This window comes from Trachymyrmex cornetzi, unplaced genomic scaffold (genome assembly GCF_001594075.2).
Source record: "Trachymyrmex cornetzi isolate Tcor2-1 unplaced genomic scaffold, Tcor1.1 scaffold1017, whole genome shotgun sequence".
Lineage (NCBI taxonomy): Eukaryota > Metazoa > Arthropoda > Insecta > Hymenoptera > Formicidae > Trachymyrmex > Trachymyrmex cornetzi.
In genome coordinates this window covers 21,440-40,483 of record NW_017295562.1, presented here as the reverse complement: position 1 = coordinate 40,483, position 19,044 = coordinate 21,440, and the positions used below count along the sequence as shown (strand labels likewise).

Below are 19,044 nucleotides of genomic sequence, written 5' to 3'. Positions count from 1 at the left end.
ATTATTAATATAGAAATTAATCATGATATTCTTGTGAACTTGTTCCTGCAATTCTTTTATATATCTAATTTGCTTTATAATATTGCGACTCTTGATGTTGAATATAATAAATGATATCATTGTCTCGTATCGCTCATCGAATAACTTTATTTAAGTCATGTTTACAGTACAATCCTCCATGTACTCAACGACATCGACAAACATGCAATCTCTTGTTTTTCGTAATTGCGACAATGTACGTCGTGTATATACCGCGTCGTGTAAAATAAATTCAACATCGTCATCGTGTTTCATCGGTGAATTTCTCTTGAATGTGAAAATCGTTCGTGCGAGTTTTATTTACGACACACACAATCGGATAGGGTTTTACGAGAGGGCACAATTATCCGAATTCAGACACGTTGCGGAATATACAATCTTTGGACAATCTTTGCGGAAACTCTTGATGTACGTGTGCTTACGTGTGAGTGAACGCGCGGCGGAAATACACAGCTTAAAATACACGTACGTTGCTCCTGCTGTTCGTAAAATCGCGAGGACGAACGTCCCTTTGGCTACGTAACTATAGTACCGTGCGTCAATTTAAACCGGACATCTCGAGTCGACGATTCAAACGAGCTCTCGGCTGTGACGACTAGATTCATACGTGGATGAGACCAGCGATTACGAAACGATTACGTGAAAACAGTATGTTCCGTTGAAGATCTAAGAACGCATGTTACTTGTATATTATTCTAAAATGAGAACGTGGACGCAAGCGTTTACGAGAATTACGATCTTGGAATTACGATAGAGAAAGAGAGAAAGAGCAAAAAGTGAAATGGACGATTTCTTACAGAGATCGCAAGCTTTCACGTAATCTACAGACAATCGCTCGCCATTGAGTGAAGCCAAATACGTTGCGAATAATAAATCTTTAACATTACTCGTCCAATCACCGTCGTACGGAAGAAGCCACGCTGATCTAAGACGTAGCGGACCCGTCCGCTGCCAGATTTAAACCGACCTTTTTAATATCTCTTTAAACTCGTCATTTAAATTTCGTCCATCTACTTCATACTCGAATGACATCGGATTTTTAAAGTAAAACTACCAGGCCTAGCACAAGTGGCGTGCCGATAGTATCAGGACTTGTTCTACCTTTTTTTTTCTTTTTCTCTTTACGGTACTCTTAATACTTTGAGAAAAGCTCTCAACAATTGTACGAGACTACAATGTTCTCCGTCGCAAGTAGATTCGAGCCTCGTTGGTTTTCAGTCAACGTTTTTACTCATTTCTCTTTTTTTTTTTTCCGAGGCTCGGGCAAAGTTTCTTAAAACTGCGTGCTTCGTTTCCAACAAATCCGCCAAAGCCACTAGTTATCATCAGTAACCGTCGTCATTGTCGATCAATCAACGTGTACAATCAACAAAACAGCGCCGAGTGTTTCGCACCGACGCTGACAAAGCCGTGTATATTCCCAAATATTCTCGGGCGACACGCTTCGTCGCTTCGTCCAGGCGACGTCGCCTCGATTTTGGTAACGGCAGCAAAAAAACGCAGCCTATCTCGACTGCGTACAAAGGTCGCGAGATTCATATCTCGATAAATTGGCGACGCTCATCCCCTCTATGAGGATGCCGCGTTTTTCCTCAACGTATGTCGCGCATACGTACAAACTGTTGACCAATCATCTCCAGACCACCATTGCCTATTAGATCAACGTCGTTCGTTAGTTTGATTATTTTCTGTTTCAGGAAATCTCCATCGCATCCTTGTATATAATCAGATATCATAAAGTTGTTATCGTTCAGCGTGGGTGGTTGATTTTGATTTTGTGGCGGCCGGTTTCGCGATCGCGGTACTTGATCCGCCGGCTCCATCAGATGCGCGTGTTTCTTTCGTTGATGTTGCAACAGCTTTGCCTTGAATAAAATATATACTTATTAACTTTTGCAGATTGTCAATTAATAAATATAATCGACCCTTATATAAAATTCACCTTGCTGGCGTATTGTTTATGACACCATTGGCAACTTTGAGGACTAGTCGTAATGCTGCCTACTGTCTGGCTGAAGCTTGGATTCGGCAGTCCTGAAAATTCGGATTCCTCTTGTCGGTTACTAGGCGGCAAGGCCGCGCCAGGATGGTTCTTCATGATATGTGCTTTACGCTTGCTGCTACTTTTATAAACCTTAAAAAATATAATATATTAAAAAATACGATAATTTTATCTCTACTCAAAAAAATTTTATTTCGTGATGATACCTTATCGCAATACTGGCAATAGTAATCTCTGGTTTGTCGCAAGATAGGCAAGTTCAATTCTGGCACAGATTCGGGAGCGACATCGGGATGCCGCTTCGCTAAGTGATTTACCAGCATTCCTCTTCGTTTGAAACCCACCAGGCATTGATGACATTTGTAAATAAAGCGATTGTAATCGCTCGGATTTATCTATTAATAAAATAATGGAGTAATGTATAATCAATCACATATTTTTTATTTTGACATACCTTTGGCACAAATTTCTTCGCCTGGTTGTTCTGTGTCAATTGTTCTCCATTAACCGTTTGAGAATGATGTATTTTAGTCATGTGCTCCTTCAATTTATCTTTCCTTTTGAATCGTTTACCGCAGTTCGCGCAATGAAATTCTCTGAACAAACAAAAGTTAATTAAATTTTAATTTTATCTTATTAACATGATCGACAAATAGTCGAATTAAAATTGTACCTGTGATCGGAGTGCTTTAACAGATGCATTCGCAATTTGTCGACCGTCGGAAAACGTTTCGCACAATGCTGGCACTTGTGCTTCCTTTCGCAATGATGTGCCCGAATGTGTTTGCGAATGACAGAATACTTGATGAACGTTCGCTGGCAGTGAGGGCAACTGAATATACCATCTTGATTTCTATGTGTCTCAACGTGATCCTTTAGCATCGTACCTTGGCGAAATAGCTGCCTGCACATTGGGCACTCAAAGACCTGTTTGTTTTCTGCAAATACAGAATTGTTATAGTATAGCAATTGATACCAGAAGTTTGTTCTTTTTAACTGAATTCGCATGGTTCAATTTTTCTTTTTTTCACATTGAAGAGAAAAAAAATAAAAGACGAACTGTGCACCTCGGATTATTTAACTCTTATTGATCCATTATAGATTTACCTTTATGCGTTTTCAGATGACCGGACAACGCGGAGTTGTTCATAAATCGTTTCAAGCAAATACTGCATGGCAGTGGTTTTTGGTCCTCAGCACCATGCGCCAAACAGTGCTGTTGTAATCGTATCTTTGTAGCAAAACGTTTGTAACACATTGAACACTTGTATGAACCTAGAGGAGTTAATCGCTTTGCCTTAGGTAACGCCGTTCGTCCGTGCTGAGACACGTGATTCACCAATTCGCTTTGTTTCTGGAATTCTTGTCCACACTGTGGGCATGTGGACATTTGATTCTCAATTTTGATATTGTTAGAAGAATGAATGGCCATGTGCAAGTTAAGCAGGCATGCAGTCCTGAAAATCAATTTACACACGGAACATTTCCACTCCTTGTCACACTTGTTCTGCCGCGAGTTCTCCTTTTCTTTCATGTTTCTGTCGCGAAACATCTTTATACGTCGATTGTAAGAATTATTATCCAAACGTGGCCATGTGGATGTTTGATTTACCACTTCTAAAAATAAGGATTTAATTTGCGTTGGTCAATATCTATTATAATGTATCAGAATATAATACATTATATATATTCTGTTTATACCTTTTTCATCTTTTATATCTGGTTTGAGTATTGGTAAATTTCTACGACTTGCATAGTCTGGACTAGGACCTGCTTTCAGTTCTTCTTTTGGCGAGATGTTTCTATTAGTCAAAAACACTATTCCATCTTTCTGTTGACAAATTATTAGATTTTGTTCTTTATATGTCAGTGCAGGTCGCACAAAACGCATCCAATTTGAAGTATCTGAAAACATATGGGGGGATTTAAGTTCGAGTATCTTAATAAGAAACGAATAAACGCTGTAGACGTCACTTACTTTCGTTGGAAACATCTACTTTCAAAAATTCTCCATCCTGAGTCTCATAGAGCAGTGGCAAAACATTCTCGAAGGACGAGCCATCATAAGTGCACAATACACCTTCTATGGGCCCAAATTGTGTGCGTCTTCGAATATTACGTTTCGCAAAAACTCCGTAGGTTACGTTATTTGCTGAACCATGCGATGTAGACAGTTTGTTTAACAAAAGATATGATCCTGGCAGTGTTGCTACAGCACGCGATGGTACAGGTTGATCTGCGATAGCGCATACATCAGTTAAATTAGAGCTATCGTCTTTGGCACAATTACTGTCATATTCGTCATCTCCCCCTGCAAAAATACCCATCTAATATATAAAAAACTATATAAAGAAAAATAATATATAAAAGAGAGACTAAGGCCAAGAAATAAATTCTAAATTTAAATAAATTGTATATTTATATAAATCATAAAGTAAAAAAGCATTGCTTTTCTTTTACTTTATGATTTATATAAAAAAGTAATAATAAAGTAATATTTATCATTACATGCTTACAGAATAAATATACTTACAGAAATTTTTCTTATCTGTTATATGTCGTTTAGATCTCCTTACATCTTTCTTCTCAACTATTTTTTTCTTCTCAATGGACAATGGGTCTTCGGTAATTTGTTCAATTTCTTTATCACACTCTGACAAAGCAAGATTGTTGTTTTCTTTATTTGCATCTTCAGTAATAGGTAAAGCGATAGGGTTGTCCTCTATCTCCATGTTCTGATTTTTAAACGTGTTGATAACATTTATTTGATCATCCTGCATCACCAGGAAGTCTCTAGTTAGAGCAAAGTCTGTGCCTGGTATTCCTGTTAGCATCAAGGGAGTCGTCGAAGATTCCAACTCGGGTGCAGTTTCTGAAAGTGTTATGTAACAGTCAAAGAGTAATAAAAATATCATCTAACATATATAATATATATAATATGTATAATATATATTTTATTTAATAAAAACAAACTTTTACCCTGCATTAAAATTAATTCACTGCTGACGCTGGACACGAGTCCGTCTTCATTCCCATTGCCAACAAAGTCTGTGGTACCATCCGTTTGAGGTACAGTCTGAGTGTCAATCGGATGAGCCAGCTGAGTCACATAATTGATGCTGGTTCGTATATTTGGTTCAGGCTGGGACATTAAGGGTGATGTTGGACCTTGCAGCACAACAACAGAGTTATGAAAGGGAGAGGAAGGTAGTTGGACCGGTGTGGGAGAATATCTAGCAGTAGAGCTCATATTTGGATCCAGCGGGCTGACTCGATGCTCAAACTCTGATAGGGGAGAAGCCGCCCTCGGAGAAAAGGAGATCTGCTCGTACGTAGGAAACAGTCGGGATTGATCTTCCACATATTCCACCTAGCAACAGAGCGGTTACATCATGAAGATGGCTACTGACATGTTCATCATCAAGATATATACAATACAGGGAAGTCCTAAGGATGTTCCCAGAAGATGTCCTACATCCTAAGAACGTTCCTAGATAAAGACGTCCTTCTGATAAAGTGTACTATGTAGAAGAATTACTCACAGTCAGGAATAGGAGCCTGTTGTTCAGCTTCTTCGGCTGTTCGCACAGCGACGAGGCAAAAGGATGATCTGTAGGCCAATTCACTGAGATGTCAGCCCCCCTGTCGATGCTAGATATCTCGAAGGACTCGGCAGGGGCCCCCTCAGGAGGGCCCCTTGGATCCATCTTACGTTGACGTATCGCACCAGCGGAGTCCGTGGTTTGGTCGTCTGTGCCTATATTACAGTCACATTCGACCGTGGAGACTTGCACACGAGAATACGCGGGAGAGATTGACCAAGATTGATGGACTGTAAGGATAACACCAGGTCGCTCTAACCGCGACGCACGACCCTCGGTATTCCAGGAACGACGCGGGCGGTCGACGACATCGCGCGCAAGGCAGGAAACAGGTGTTCGTTACACGGACCTCCGTTATTTTGAACTCACACGAGAAGACTCGCCAGCCTCACATATAAGCTTCAAAGTCGATGCACCTCTTACTAGTTGATGATGCACGTACTGCTGCAGCAACTGGCCCCCTGACAGTCGACGATGCCGATCTCGCATCGCGATTGATTAACGTCGAGACGGCGGGAAACTTTGAATTTCGACCAACAAAACAGACTTTCAGATTGCGCGCTATTATTTTATAATTGTATAGGTTTATTTATAAAAACCGTAAAATCTAAAAGTATATTACTAATTATCATATAAACGCGCAAAGTAAAAGAAAAAAAAAATTTCTCTTTATTTGTTATTAAGAAGTATATAAAAAGAAGACAAAATCATAATAATCGTAATCAAAATCAAGATGACATCAAACAGCAGTCATTATAAAAAAATTAATGTCATATAATTGTCAATAAGTGACTTTTTGACTAAAAAGTATGTGACATAATACATATCCCAGACAGCACAGAATATTTATAAATATTCATTTTTTGAAATGTTATATAGATATTTTATATAAAGCTTTATCCGAAATATTATTAAAATATAGAATAAATATTAGAATAAATATATAGATTAAATATAGACTAAATATTTTATGCAATATTTATGATAAATATAAATAAATATTTTTAATAAGTATTTTTTATTTGGATTATAATGTCTCATTAAGTATTTTTATAGCATTTACTATAACTATTCTAATAAGTATTTCATAGTATTTATAATAAATATTTATGATCTGTGCAATCTAAAACCACAAAAATATTTACAAAATATTTAAAATAAATCTTATAAATATTTCTAAATATTTTATAAATATTTTGTAAATATTGTGTGCTGTCTGGGATCATTATTTTTAACTAGAAAGTTAAAAAAACACTTAAAATCATGTCAAAAATTTATTACAAAAATCATCGTCAAAAGTGTATCAAATAATATTATAATCTTTTTTTAATAACTCCTACTTTGCGAGATCTCGATCGTATTATGATTTTATGTTCTACCTGGATATAGATAATTATAATTAAAATAATAGTACATTAAAATTTTATTCGTTCAGTGAATTTGTTATCTTCTATTATATCTCTTAATTATACAATATTTATGGATATAGATAATATTTTCGTATTAAAAAATTCCAAATTGAATTATGTATGTTATTAATTATTCTCGACTATATCATTAATTTTAAAAAATTAACAAAAATTTTAAGTATTTATTTATTATGCAAGGATATCGGCATGTCGCTTAATATTTGCATTTCTCCAGCGATTATCGCTCCCACCTTCGTCTTCTACGTCCAACTAATGAATGGGAGTCGTTGGGACCCTTATATTCACCTGACACTGGGGGGGTTGAAGCTTTCCCTAACAACAAGGAAACAAACACGGATAAATAAGGGTTTGGCGCAGTCCACGATACAAAGTAATACGAAGTGGACATTTAAATTGATTATCATTTCAATTGTCTTTGATTGACAAGCATGGTGATGTTTGAGGATGAAGTGAGGAAGCTGATGGACGAAATGATGAAAGTGACGATTTTCGAGCCGTCTGAGAAACGACGAATGCTGGAAGACGAAAGAAAAACTTTCCTGGATCCGAATGTGGTAATGGACGCGAGGCATAGAATATTTCGTGAGGATCTGACAAGTTCTCTAGTAAAGTCTTCTGTCTTAGCGGAGGCTAGAAGGTATACCTTCGAACTTTATATATATTTATAAAAGTGCAGATTTTATTTATAATATGTCTATTTATATTTTATTTATAATATGTCTATTTATATTTTATTTATAATATGTCTACTTACATAAGCCTAGCAAACATATAAAATCTATAAATTATCGCTAATAAAATTTGTGATTTTAGTGTTTATTTTAATTATACTGATATGACATCAGTAAAAGTTTTTCTCAGAATTTTATGCGAATTGGAAACTTTTCAGAAATACTAAGAAAATCTACATCTTATTTCAGAATCTTGTCTCAGAATTTTTCATATATATGTGTATTCTGAAATATTTTAACATATATTTCTATGATACTATATATTTCTTCTTTTACAATAAAAAATCTAAAAGATATCTTAAATTTTTTCAGATTTTGTAAGACTTCATCAGAGATTATAAAATGAAAAGTCTTAGAATATTTCAAAGGATTTATGTAAGAATTCTAAATTCAAACTTTATAAAAGAATTTTAGAAAGATATAAACTTTCAGAATTTACATATAGAACAAAAAAAAGATACAGACTTTTTTGGCACTTATTCTAAAAAGTGTTTCAATTTGTATAAAAAATCTAAGAAATTTTGTGAAAGGTTATAAAATCATTTTAAAATTCTGGAATTTACATAAAAGTTTGGAAAAATTCTGATAAAATAATTAGGCAACTTGGCAAAAATGACAAAAAGGAAATGGTACAAAAATGGATTTCATCAATGCATTTACAGATTACTAACGCAGGAAAAAATGAAGGAACTGCAGGTGAAAAGAGAACAAGCTTTCATACAGAGAGAATTACGCAAATTTGAGCAAGATTTGCAAAAGTCCCGTCCTAAATTTTGCGGATTGTGCAGTAGAAAGAATATAGCTAGTTCGGATGATGAAAACTTTTGGAGGACATCCAGCAGAGCCAAGGTGAAGCTCAGCAGTAAATTAGATATTTACTAAGACTGAATCACGTACCTGCGAATATATCATAAATGTTTAAATATCTAAATTATATTAACAATAAGCTAAACATTTACAGAGAATTCTCATTAATAAAAGAAGGAGTAAACCGATCGAGCAAAAGCCAACAGTCACTCAAAAGAAAAATAAAAAGCCAATCGCGGAAGTCTCTTCTGCCGAATTGAAGGACAGCAAGCGATATTCGACAAACGGGATCGAGATAGCGCCTTTTGGTAGCATTAAGGTGACCATCAAAGATAAACCAAACGAATCGAAAGAGCAGCAATTAAATATATTAAGATCATATTTCGAAGCTCTTCGAAAAAATGCGCGGGATAAACGCCGTCTTTGCGAAATCATGACTCGTATCCAGACCATCTTGTCGCAAAGAAAACTGAAATCGTACATTCATATATGGAAGATGTATGTGAAGAAGGTGAAGGCTCAACGAGAACAAGCAGCGAAAAATCCTGACGTGCCGAAGATCGAGATGCTCGTTGATACTATCAAAGAGGTACAGAAGGAGTTAAAGTTAAATCAAAGAACGAAGTCAAAGGATCCTCTCTCAAACTCGAGAGACTCCGAATCTCTGAAAAAGAAGTTTCCTTCCAAGCCGTTCATTGTCGAGTCGCCGGCACAGTGTCGATTGAACGCTCAGAAAGAGATTATTCGCAAACAGAAGATGAAATTGGCAGAACAGAACAAGATCATCGAGGAACTGAAGCTAAAGCAGGTGCAAGAGGAAATAATGAGGTCCAGCGAGGAAACGGTGAACGCAGCCAGGGAGACTCTGACCCACTGCGGTCAGCAGACTAGAAGATCTTTGATCCAACTGATGAGACAAGCAGGCTACAGGTAGTCCTGTAATTATGAGCGTCTTATTTCATTTCGTCAAAATGTAATTATAAATTTTTTATCTCGGGGACTCCAGTAAATTCAATAAATTCTTGATTCTTGAATACGATTCTCGGTCGAGTTTGCGCAGAAAAAAGGGTTTTGCTGAAGTATCTAAAAGTTTAGCTAGATACAGATCTGAAAATAATTTTACTGGAAATCAAAGTAATTATGTAAGACGTTCAAGCTGATTGCTAATATGTTAAAACTTTTTATAACATTGTTTATCATGCTTGAATTATCTACAGAATTATTTTAATGGTCCAATAAAATTATTTTCAGATTTGTATCTAACTTTAGATACTCCATCACTTTCCTTCCGTACATCAATAGAAATTTTGAAATTCAACTAGTAATCATAATAATAATCACATCTTCTCAAATCATCTTTATGTTCCACGTAAAATATATCTCTCTTTTATGACGTTGTTTGCATCAGATGTGTGTGTCTATTCGCACAGTGTGTGAGTGTATTTTGAATAACTAGCTCTTTTATAACGAACGACGATGACGCAAAGCGTAAAGACGCTGGAAGCTCAGATCTTGTGGGCCAAATTAAAGTGGACCGTTGATTATATTGCTTGCTTTACGTACTGCTCTTTCTATGGTTCGTGAAGTAGAAAGTACCTTAAAGAGGAGATATTCAGAGTCTAGTCCTTCGTGTCATAGTAGATTAAATCGAATTATGCAAACACTTAATTCAGCTTAGCGGATTCCTAATTATACGCTCTTCTTTAATTAACAGGGACAAATCCCTGATAGCGCCAGTTCGGATACCAAGCCCTCCTAAATTTCTAGCGAGAATGGAAGCGCGTGCGGAAGCGAGGAAAGACAGAATAAAGCTGCGCGAAGATGCACGTCGAAAGAAACTAGAAGATGAGAAGAGGAAAGAAGAGGCTGCCAGGAGAGCGGAGGAAGAAGAGAGGAAAAGATTGCAACAAGAGGTCAGATAATATGAGAGGTCAAAGTATATTAATATCGTATTGAGTGAATATAGTACACTTAGACTCTCATAGCTTTCACCTTGTTAACAAAATTATCTCTTGCGAGGGACGTTTTCAGTAAATATTATACCGTAATACTCTAGTTTACATTAATGATATAATATCTCGTTTATTTTGTACTTCGTTCTATAACATAATAAAGTACTTTATCCTCTAATGCCTCTTACACGCTACATTTAGAAACATACCCGGGTTTAATCTAAGATTTTTCCGTCCTCAGGCATCGCGCGAAGCGAGAAGAATGCGTGAGGAACGGGAGCGACAACGAGCGCACGAAGTAGAAAGATGTAAGAAACTAAATGCCATGGCGGAAGCATTTTATCGCAAATACTTGTTGCGACGTTATATAACCGCGCTCGTCGAAAAGAAGAATAATGATATGAAGAAAGCCGACGACTACTATAAGCGGTGCTTGCTGCGAAAAGTGTTCATGATGTGGAGGATGGAAACGGAACGTCAGAATAACGTTAAATTCGAGTTAGCTACATCGTTGTACAATAGAAATTTATTGCGGTACGGGTTGCAGAAGTGGAAAGAAGTCGCGAAGGAGGAGAAAAGAAAGGACCAAGTGGCGAGAGACTTTTGCGACATGAGATTACAGAATAAATATTTCAAAATGTGGAAGATAAAAACTATAAAATGCAAAGTAGAAGAATTGAAACGTGAACATTTAGCCTTACAACACTACGAAGAAAAGTTGAAAATTAAGTATTTCAACATGTGGAAAAGATATCCAGAAATGATACCGGTTATCTTGGAGAGAAAGCGACTAAGAAACATGTGGCGGGAAATTGTGCAAGAAATAATCCCAGATTTTGATCCCAGGCAAAGAGGTGTAATATTAGAAGACTAGTGTAACAAATTTAGAAATAACTTAGATTTAATACTGTACGACAATCGTTGGCCTCGTATCTGAATGAGGTAAGTAAGTCTTAGTCCTAAGTACACGCAAAAATAATACTCTTTTATGTAAAATAAAACGCAAATCACGTTACTGTACAAACGTATTTAAGTTTCTTTTTACTTGAACTTATTTTAGAGTATTTGTGTGCGTGCGTGAGTGTGTGTGTGTGCGTGTGTGTCTATGTGTGTATTCAATTAATACAATTTACTATATTACTCGTACAATGGCGATTTTATCACAGTTATAATAAATATACAAATATTACGCACATGTTGCGATACATTAAGGATGACGAATGTAATAAGTCTCGATGCCTCATGACATGTTGAACATGATTTCACGATGTTAGGGAAGTAATATACCTATTATACTTTTCATGAATTATGAGTTTTAGACATCAGGATACATTAAATGGATGAAAATAGTGTGCAATCGAGCCAACGTTATTATTGTATTTTCATCCATTTGTATTAAGTGAACTTATTACACTTAGCGCTATGACAAATATTTTGGTCTTACCGTTCTCTAGTTTATCGAATTTGATTTCATTATATCCTTTGTACAGAGTGTAATATATACACTGTGTGAAATAAATTCAGTAACCTAGCTTGTAAATAGAGGTGTGCGAATCAAATCGAATCTTTGGTAACAAGTTCAAAAACGAATTGAATCAAATTTGAAATTTTTGCGTCGAATCGAATCAAATCTTTCTGATTTGAAAATAAAAATTTGAAAAATCAAATTTTTCTGGAAAATCAAATTTGAAATCAAATCATTAATGAATTGAAATTTCGAACTTGTTCGATTTTGAATGTCTCAGATTCAAAAACAAATCGAATCAAGAAAGAGAATATACTATGATTCGATTTGATTCGAATTCAAACTATTCGCACATCTCTATAGATAACAATCCTAAATTTTGCAGCAGAACAGCTGAGATACATTTAACATTCTATAGTCGGACTGATTTGTCATGTTCAATCGTCGCTCGTTCGATGTCGTGCCGATGTAGAGCAACCGTAGGTGATATATAAGATAACAAAAGAGCACTAGTCCCACAAAGAGGCTGTACAAAGCGGAGACGAAGCAAAGTGCGATGCTGAAACAATATACACATTATTACATATCGATCGAGCTCGAACGTTCGCAACAAACAGTTGCGCGACACGTTATCGGTCGAACTTTTATATATCAGAAAACAAATAAAAGATATTATTTACGACAATACATCTTGCAGGCCTGACAATTATCATTATCTTGCGATTATAAAACTTTATAAATCCCCTGTATCTTTCCAGTTTACTTCATTAAGTATTGGTATCAGTGATATCATTCACACTTCCCGCTCGTGCTCGTGATATACTTTTCATATATACTTTTCATCTTGTGGAATAATTTGAAGAACTATATGCAACATATTTTGATATTCTCAGTGTATCAAAGTGTAATTAGAAAATACGATATATACATACTCTAATTGATGATACACGTCACTGCAGTCATCGGGTAGGAGTATAGTTCCAATCAGTATGAAAGGATGACAGACGCTAGTCATAGTCAAGTTGGAGCCATATATAAAAGCAATTGCGGAGAAGAATAAACAGCTCACGTACCACCTTAAATTACTGGAACCTACGCAACAATCGAGCCTGAAAAAGAAAGCCAAAGTAGTTAATACAAGAAGTTACATAACTCTGTATCAAAGGAAAAGGTATTCAACGGTATTCAAGGTACCATTTGCAATGATATTCCCTGTTGAGTATACAAGTCTGGCACAAGCGGCAGTGATGAGCCTTGGGTGGGGTCCTTCTCCTGCACATGGCGCAGAGCTCACCACTGCCGTCGCCCAGTTCCAGGACGTCGACGGCATCGGCGTTCTCCTGTATCGAGGCATCCGCGTTCAGCTTGGTCTTGTAGCCACACCACATGCCACCGACCACGCACACCATGAACACGAGATTCTCCTCGGGCAGGATCTCCAGCAGCGGCACGACGCTAATCTCGAACACCAGCATCATCATCAGTACGCTCGTGATAGTCCACATGAGGAAGAACTTGGTGCGCAGTAAAAACCTGAGGAAGTTGTGGTGCAGGTAATAGACGAGGACCGGCGTGACCAGGAACACGGCGACTGTGCAGAGGAAGGCCTGGGCGGCGATCACCGCCAGGATCGGCACCACCACCAACGGCAGCATCGCGTCCACGGAGATCTGCTTGGCGCCCGCGCGCCAACCGCACGGATTACGCAGCCTCTCCCAGACGGTCATGCTTCGTCGTCGGCGGCCTGGAAGCGGTGCTTTGCTTTCACACTGACATATGTAACGCAGGGGGCGTAAACGCAACGGAGCCTTTCGAGGTTAGATCGACTCCCGCGGATCGCGCCATTGACATCTCCCAACCAAACACCAGACCGGCGACGGCGGCGCCGGCAGTGACAATATGGGGTTAGGGTTTAACGGCTTTCGATACCGTCGCGCGGGAAGCGCTGGCGATAGCCATTTGAAAGTATCAAATCGCGTGAGGATATTCCGTTCGCAAACGAAACGAATACTTGCCAGTATCCTCGACCTGGCCGCGCTCGACTTCACCTGGAACTCCTGAAAGTACGATCGCATGAAGCTGCACGTGGCGTTTGTCACGTCATTTCGAATGGAAATAAAACCCCGCGTCGTCGCGGATCGCGACGACGTGAACGATGTCCCACTCGTCTTCCTTCCGAATCTCGAATATCTCGCGCGAGACTCTCGCGGCGGCGCTGCACTCTGGAGCCGCAGCGATGGAGTCGGTGTGTGCTGTCATCCTGGTGCGTGATTGACAGCTAACCATAAACAAGCGGTGAGCCGACTGGAGCCACCTCGATGCGGCTCGTAACGTCGTATTGAGGTACGTAGGTGTGATTGGCGGCAACGAATACCCCGTGATTCCCGTGACTGATCCTTAATCCTTAGTGTCTACCTGACCGTTTAGCCAAGACGGAAGACCTTCCCTGCTAAGTCGTGATTTTTTTAGATGTGAGTAATACACTTTCTCGGAGCGGAACGAGAATATAAAGGTTCTTGGGAAAAAGGGACAAATTGCAGGACAATATTGAAAAAACAAATACACTGATTGAATTTTTTATATATAGGTTTACATTTACTGTGTTCTTCCAACGCTTCTTATATCCATGTCCATCATCCATGTTCGCTGGTGAAACAAAAACGGAAATAACAGATGCTCAATCGACAACTAGACCGAATAGCTTTCATAATCATCTACAATGCACGAAGAATAGAATGGAAATGGGCGAGATAGGATTGCGTTCCAACTTTCTCTTTTCTAATACATTCTGTGCTTAGAGTAAGATTCACAGTTTCTTATAAAGAGCAATCCCAGTGGAACTTTAGAAATAAATATAGAAATATAAGTACAAGAATGTAGCACTAAAAACACAAGGTTGTCAAACAAATGGTTTTTTTTTAAGAATAAATCATGTTTCTTTTTAAAAATGTTTTTATCAATGTGTGCTTCAAATATGCTTTAAACATGATAAAAAATGTGTTTAAAACATATTAAAAACATCAATTAAGCATATTTTAAACTGTTTAAAACATGTTTTTTTACCAACCCTGGATAAAAAGTAGATATTATTTGTGCTTAACAGAAGAAACAGCTTTGTATGTAACTGTTGTAAGATTCTTTAAATATCAATGATTTGGACATTTAGATTGAATGCAGAACTAATAAAGATAAGATCAATCATATTAAAGTCTTATAACTAGAGATATAAAAAAAACATTTTTAACAGAACAAAAATTGAAACAAAATATGTTTTTTTATGAAAAAAAAAAATACAATTTGATTATTTATATTGCAGCACATCTAACAAGGAGTCTGAAATTTCTGAGACTACTGGAATTCAGAACAGGGGGAAATTAATCTAAATAAAAATGTAATGTCAAAGATGAAATTTCAGATTTTTTTACATTTGAATTTCAAAAGTTCAGAGGATAACGAAAATTATGTAATTGAAATATTAATTGAAAATAATAACTAAGAACGTTTTTTAAATTACAAACTGTGCTTATATCTAAATAAAAAATAAATAATACTCATGTTACAAATTCAAATTCAATTTCAAAAAAATTTTAAATTCAAAAATTCAAATCATTTTTATTTTTTTTAATTTGAAATTTCCAAAATTTCAAATTCAATTTCTAAAAAAATAGAATTTTCAAAAAACAAAGTTTCTGTTTTTACTGAAAAAAATATATTTTATGAAAAAACCTATTTGGTTCTTATTTTGTTAACACCTCTACTTATAATAGTTGCAAAACTGTTATTTCTGCTGAACGCAGCCATTCATTAGAAATGCTTATGTTAGCTGTACATTTTTGTACTTTTCATATTTAAAATGAGATTGATATACGTTTAGGTTTCAAAAGATAGACAGAGGACTAAAACAAAGTAAATAACGGAATATGTTTGAAACGAGTGGATCTTTAAAAGGAATCTAGAAACAAGGATTCGGGCTGATGTCGCACAAATCGGGTGGCGGGAACGTAAGAAAGACAAGAAAATACAAGAAATGGGTGCTCTAATGGATGTTCTTAATTGTCAATTTTACAAGACGGGAGTAACGAAGGTCAACTGTTATCGTTATCGTCGTCGACGGCGATTCACTGTTTATCGACGTCACACGCTGATCACGAAAACTCCGCGAGGCGATAAAGTAATTATAGAACACGAGAAAAAGAAAATAAGGCTCGTCGCTTACTTGCAAAACCATATATGCTGGGGATTGGTACGATCCGAACGAGCCAATCCGGATTCGGTACTGCGAACGCGCGAAAACGATCTTTATTCGTAACAATGGAGAGGCGAGATTTATTTGACGTAAGATTTATATTTTCATTCTAAACAAACATAGGGGTGAATTTAACATCATGGGTGTTGGTGTTTATATAAATCTTACTGTGTTGATCGGCATTAAATACCAAAATCCCCCTTATGGAAAAAAATTTTTATGAAAAACTACATAGATTGAGGCAAAATTTAAAAAATTCTTAATTTTTCGTAGATATTGTAATGGGATGTAAAGTGTTGTTCGAAGACGGATTTCTTGTTTTTTTTAACAAACAATACGAAAAATTAAAAATTTTTTAAGATCTTGTCTTATCTATGTAGTTTTTCGTAAAAATTTATCCGCCAGGGATAGTATGTGTGGATTTAAAATCCATGGTATCAATATCTAGATATTTATCAACATCAACACAACAAGAATTATATACAAACATCACATGGTTTAATTAAATCCACATTCATATTTTTTAGAGTGTGAATAAAAAAATTATACCGTTTAATTACGTAGAATTGTAAAAGCTATATATTAACATATATATTAATATAATATAATATATTATAAAGAAATGACAAATTATATATATTGATATATACTTTGTCATTTCTTTATAAACGGTTGAGAAACAATGACATTTTTACAAGAAGAACATTTTATTATTGATTCGTTATTTTATTTCACTAAAGACGGACACTGAAAAATTACTCATGTCTTTAACACGTTATTATCATAAGGCGTACTGTGAGGGTGAGAGGTTAATTAAAGCACGATGGAGTGTAGAACTCATTAAGATAAATCGGCCATCATAATACAACCAGCCGAGTGTGCGAATTAAAGATTGATTGACAATCGTGCCATGCGACTGTTGTGCACTGAACTATTCTCAATTGTTTGTACATGTTCACGGTTATCGTATATACTGTTTGTCGTGTTTACTGATTAAATTGTTAGAGATTGTTTAACATTATGGGTTGGAGAGCGCATCCAACTATGATATTTGACGTTGTGTCTAACGTTATCTATGACTATGGAAAAACGTCGCCGTCAATAATACCAGGGGCGTATCCATAAGCTTAATACTTTCCAGATATAACTGAAAGATGTTATATTACATAATTCATGTAATCATGAATTAACAAATTTGTTCTTTTTCAACGGTCGTAAAATTAAAAGAGACTCAACTCAACAAGATATTAACGCGCTGATCGCACCATTAATGAAACTGAATCTAGATAATAGAGAAATTAAGGATTAATTGTCTCCGATATTTATAATGAATAGGTTCGTGGTAAATAATAATTACTTTTCTTGATTCTTCCGTTTAACAATTCCTTCGGCGATACAATCTTTAGTGAAAATAAAAATCGCACAAGTCAAATGTAAGAGAATGACAGAAGCGTAAACAAAGTTTCTAGACATCTAAATGTCTTTTATGTTTCGTTGTCTCATTTTTCGTCTTCTAGAAGCCCTTTACGCTTCTATCATTTTTCTCTTACATTCAACTTACGCTCTAATTTTTATTTTCGCCAGGGACACGCATTATACTTCTACCAATATAATTTAATTTTAATCTTGATTTGATTTACTCTTTATCTTTTTCTGATCCTTAGAATTAGAAAAGAAGAAAAAGTAAGTTAAATGGAGATTCAAGTTAATATACATTGACAGAAACGGGCATAAGTCTATCGCTTCTATGCTTTCCAAGATCAGTTACATATTATCGTGTACATCACATATGTCGCATTTGCATTACACGTTTATATAATTCATTGATTCTTTTGTCAATAGGCTGGCGAGGGGCCAACGCTGCGTGAATCACGATTTTTCGTCGTAGAAGAAAACCGATTGGAGGAGTCGGAGGAGGCTCGACCGAAGATTTCCCCTCCTTGTTGCTGACAGTTAATACTCGACGTTCACCCCGAGCTGAAGACTCGAGCTGGAGACACGAACTGACGAGCAAGAAGAGTGTATTCTCGTTCGTCGACGTGCGCGGATAGACACAGTGTTCAACTTCTTACTTGCATCAGCGTATTTTGACGCTAATTTTGATTAAGTAAGCTTGATTTTCACATCTCTAATGCAGCAATAAAATTTTGCAAAGTGTCCTCGAACAAGCGGAGTTCAAATTTAGCGGAAATAAACTTCAAATAGAATTTTCTTTTTAACAAGCAGTTCACTGAAAGAATGATTTTGCTGAAGTATTTAAAAAGTTAGATCTGAAAATAATTTTGTTGGATTATCAAAATAATTATGTAGGCCGCTCAGTCATAAGCAATGCTACAAAAAATTTTGATATTTTAGTAACTCATAGCTTGTACACAATTACTTATTTTGATAATCCAATAAAATTATTTTCAAATATTTATTTATATATAACTAAATTTTTAGATATTTCAGTAACCATTCTTTCCGTATATATAGTAGTTGAAATTAGATCTTTGGAAATTAAACTTTTAAAGTTAATAAATAATAAAATCATGAATTGAATCTCTTTTAATTCGTTTATTTTGAGACATTTTGCATATAATAGATAAACTATAAGTTAAATGTGACTTTAAATCTTATTCTGGTTTATTTTACTAATATTTCTTATTAATTTTTCTTATTAACTAATTTTATAATGTAAAATTTTATTTAGATAAAAAAGCAAGTAAATTAAAATTTTTTATTTGAGAATAGACTTATTTTTTTAAATGCATTTATTTGTCAATAAAAT

General features: G+C 35.9%; 3 protein-coding genes across 4 annotated transcripts; 1 reads left to right on the top strand and 2 right to left on the bottom strand.

Annotated features, from left to right (window-relative positions):
• Positions 1–129: 129 nt before the first annotated feature.
• LOC108758452 (PR domain zinc finger protein 10) lies at positions 130–6,092 on the bottom strand. The gene is made up of 11 exons (XM_018503449.1): positions 5,584–6,092; positions 5,021–5,411; positions 4,575–4,913; positions 4,020–4,352; positions 3,743–3,946; positions 3,149–3,658; positions 2,715–2,979; positions 2,496–2,637; positions 2,248–2,436; positions 1,982–2,173; positions 130–1,904 (listed from the first exon to the last, which is right to left on the bottom strand). The coding sequence occupies exons 1-11, from the start codon at positions 5,746–5,748 to the stop codon at positions 1,632–1,634; spliced, it is 3,003 nt and encodes a 1,000-aa protein (XP_018358951.1). The 5' UTR covers positions 5,749–6,092; the 3' UTR covers positions 130–1,631.
• A 1,168-nt stretch (positions 6,093–7,260) lies between these two features.
• Positions 7,261–13,898, bottom strand: GABPI (zinc finger DHHC-type palmitoyltransferase GABPI). 2 transcript variants are annotated; one of them, XM_018503048.1, is made up of 3 exons: positions 13,223–13,898; positions 12,961–13,137; positions 7,261–7,385 (listed from the first exon to the last, which is right to left on the bottom strand). In XM_018503048.1, exons 1-3 carry the CDS (start codon positions 13,753–13,755, stop codon positions 7,355–7,357), a joined length of 741 nt encoding a protein of 246 aa, XP_018358550.1. In that variant the 5' UTR covers positions 13,756–13,898; the 3' UTR covers positions 7,261–7,354. The 2 variants fall into 2 exon arrangements, with proteins under 2 accessions (XP_018358550.1, XP_018358543.1); XM_018503041.1 differs by lacking the exon at positions 7,261–7,385 and adding an exon at positions 12,297–12,587 and having other exon boundaries at positions 13,223–13,897.
• LOC108758246 (trichohyalin) lies at positions 7,353–12,189 on the top strand. The gene is made up of 5 exons (XM_018503109.1): positions 7,353–7,710; positions 8,467–8,653; positions 8,766–9,541; positions 10,326–10,524; positions 10,805–12,189. Exons 1-5 carry the CDS (start codon positions 7,502–7,504, stop codon positions 11,435–11,437), a joined length of 2,004 nt encoding a protein of 667 aa, XP_018358611.1. The 5' UTR covers positions 7,353–7,501; the 3' UTR covers positions 11,438–12,189.
• Positions 13,899–19,044: the final 5,146 nt, after the last annotated feature.

Coding starts and splice junctions, on each gene's coding strand:
- LOC108758246 (XM_018503109.1), top strand. CDS start 7,502: ATGGTGATGTTTGAGGATGAAGTGAGGAAGCTGATGGACGAAATGATG. Junction 7,711..8,466: donor GTCTTAGCGGAGGCTAGAAG/GTATACCTTCGA, acceptor ATGCATTTACAG/ATTACTAACGCAGGAAAAAA. Junction 10,525..10,804: donor GGAAAAGATTGCAACAAGAG/GTCAGATAATAT, acceptor TTCCGTCCTCAG/GCATCGCGCGAAGCGAGAAG.
- LOC108758452 (XM_018503449.1), bottom strand. CDS start 5,748: ATGGATCCAAGGGGCCCTCCTGAGGGGGCCCCTGCCGAGTCCTTCGAG. Junction 4,914..5,020: donor TGAATTAATTTTAATGCAGG/GTAAAAGTTTGT, acceptor TAACACTTTCAG/AAACTGCACCCGAGTTGGAA. Junction 3,659..3,742: donor AGATATAAAAGATGAAAAAG/GTATAAACAGAA, acceptor CCTTATTTTTAG/AAGTGGTAAATCAAACATCC.
- GABPI (XM_018503041.1), bottom strand. CDS start 13,755: ATGACCGTCTGGGAGAGGCTGCGTAATCCGTGCGGTTGGCGCGCGGGC. Junction 13,138..13,222: donor AGGGAATATCATTGCAAATG/GTACCTTGAATA, acceptor TTTCTTTTTCAG/GCTCGATTGTTGCGTAGGTT. Junction 12,588..12,960: donor GACGTGTATCATCAATTAGA/GTATGTATATAT, acceptor ATATTGTTTCAG/CATCGCACTTTGCTTCGTCT.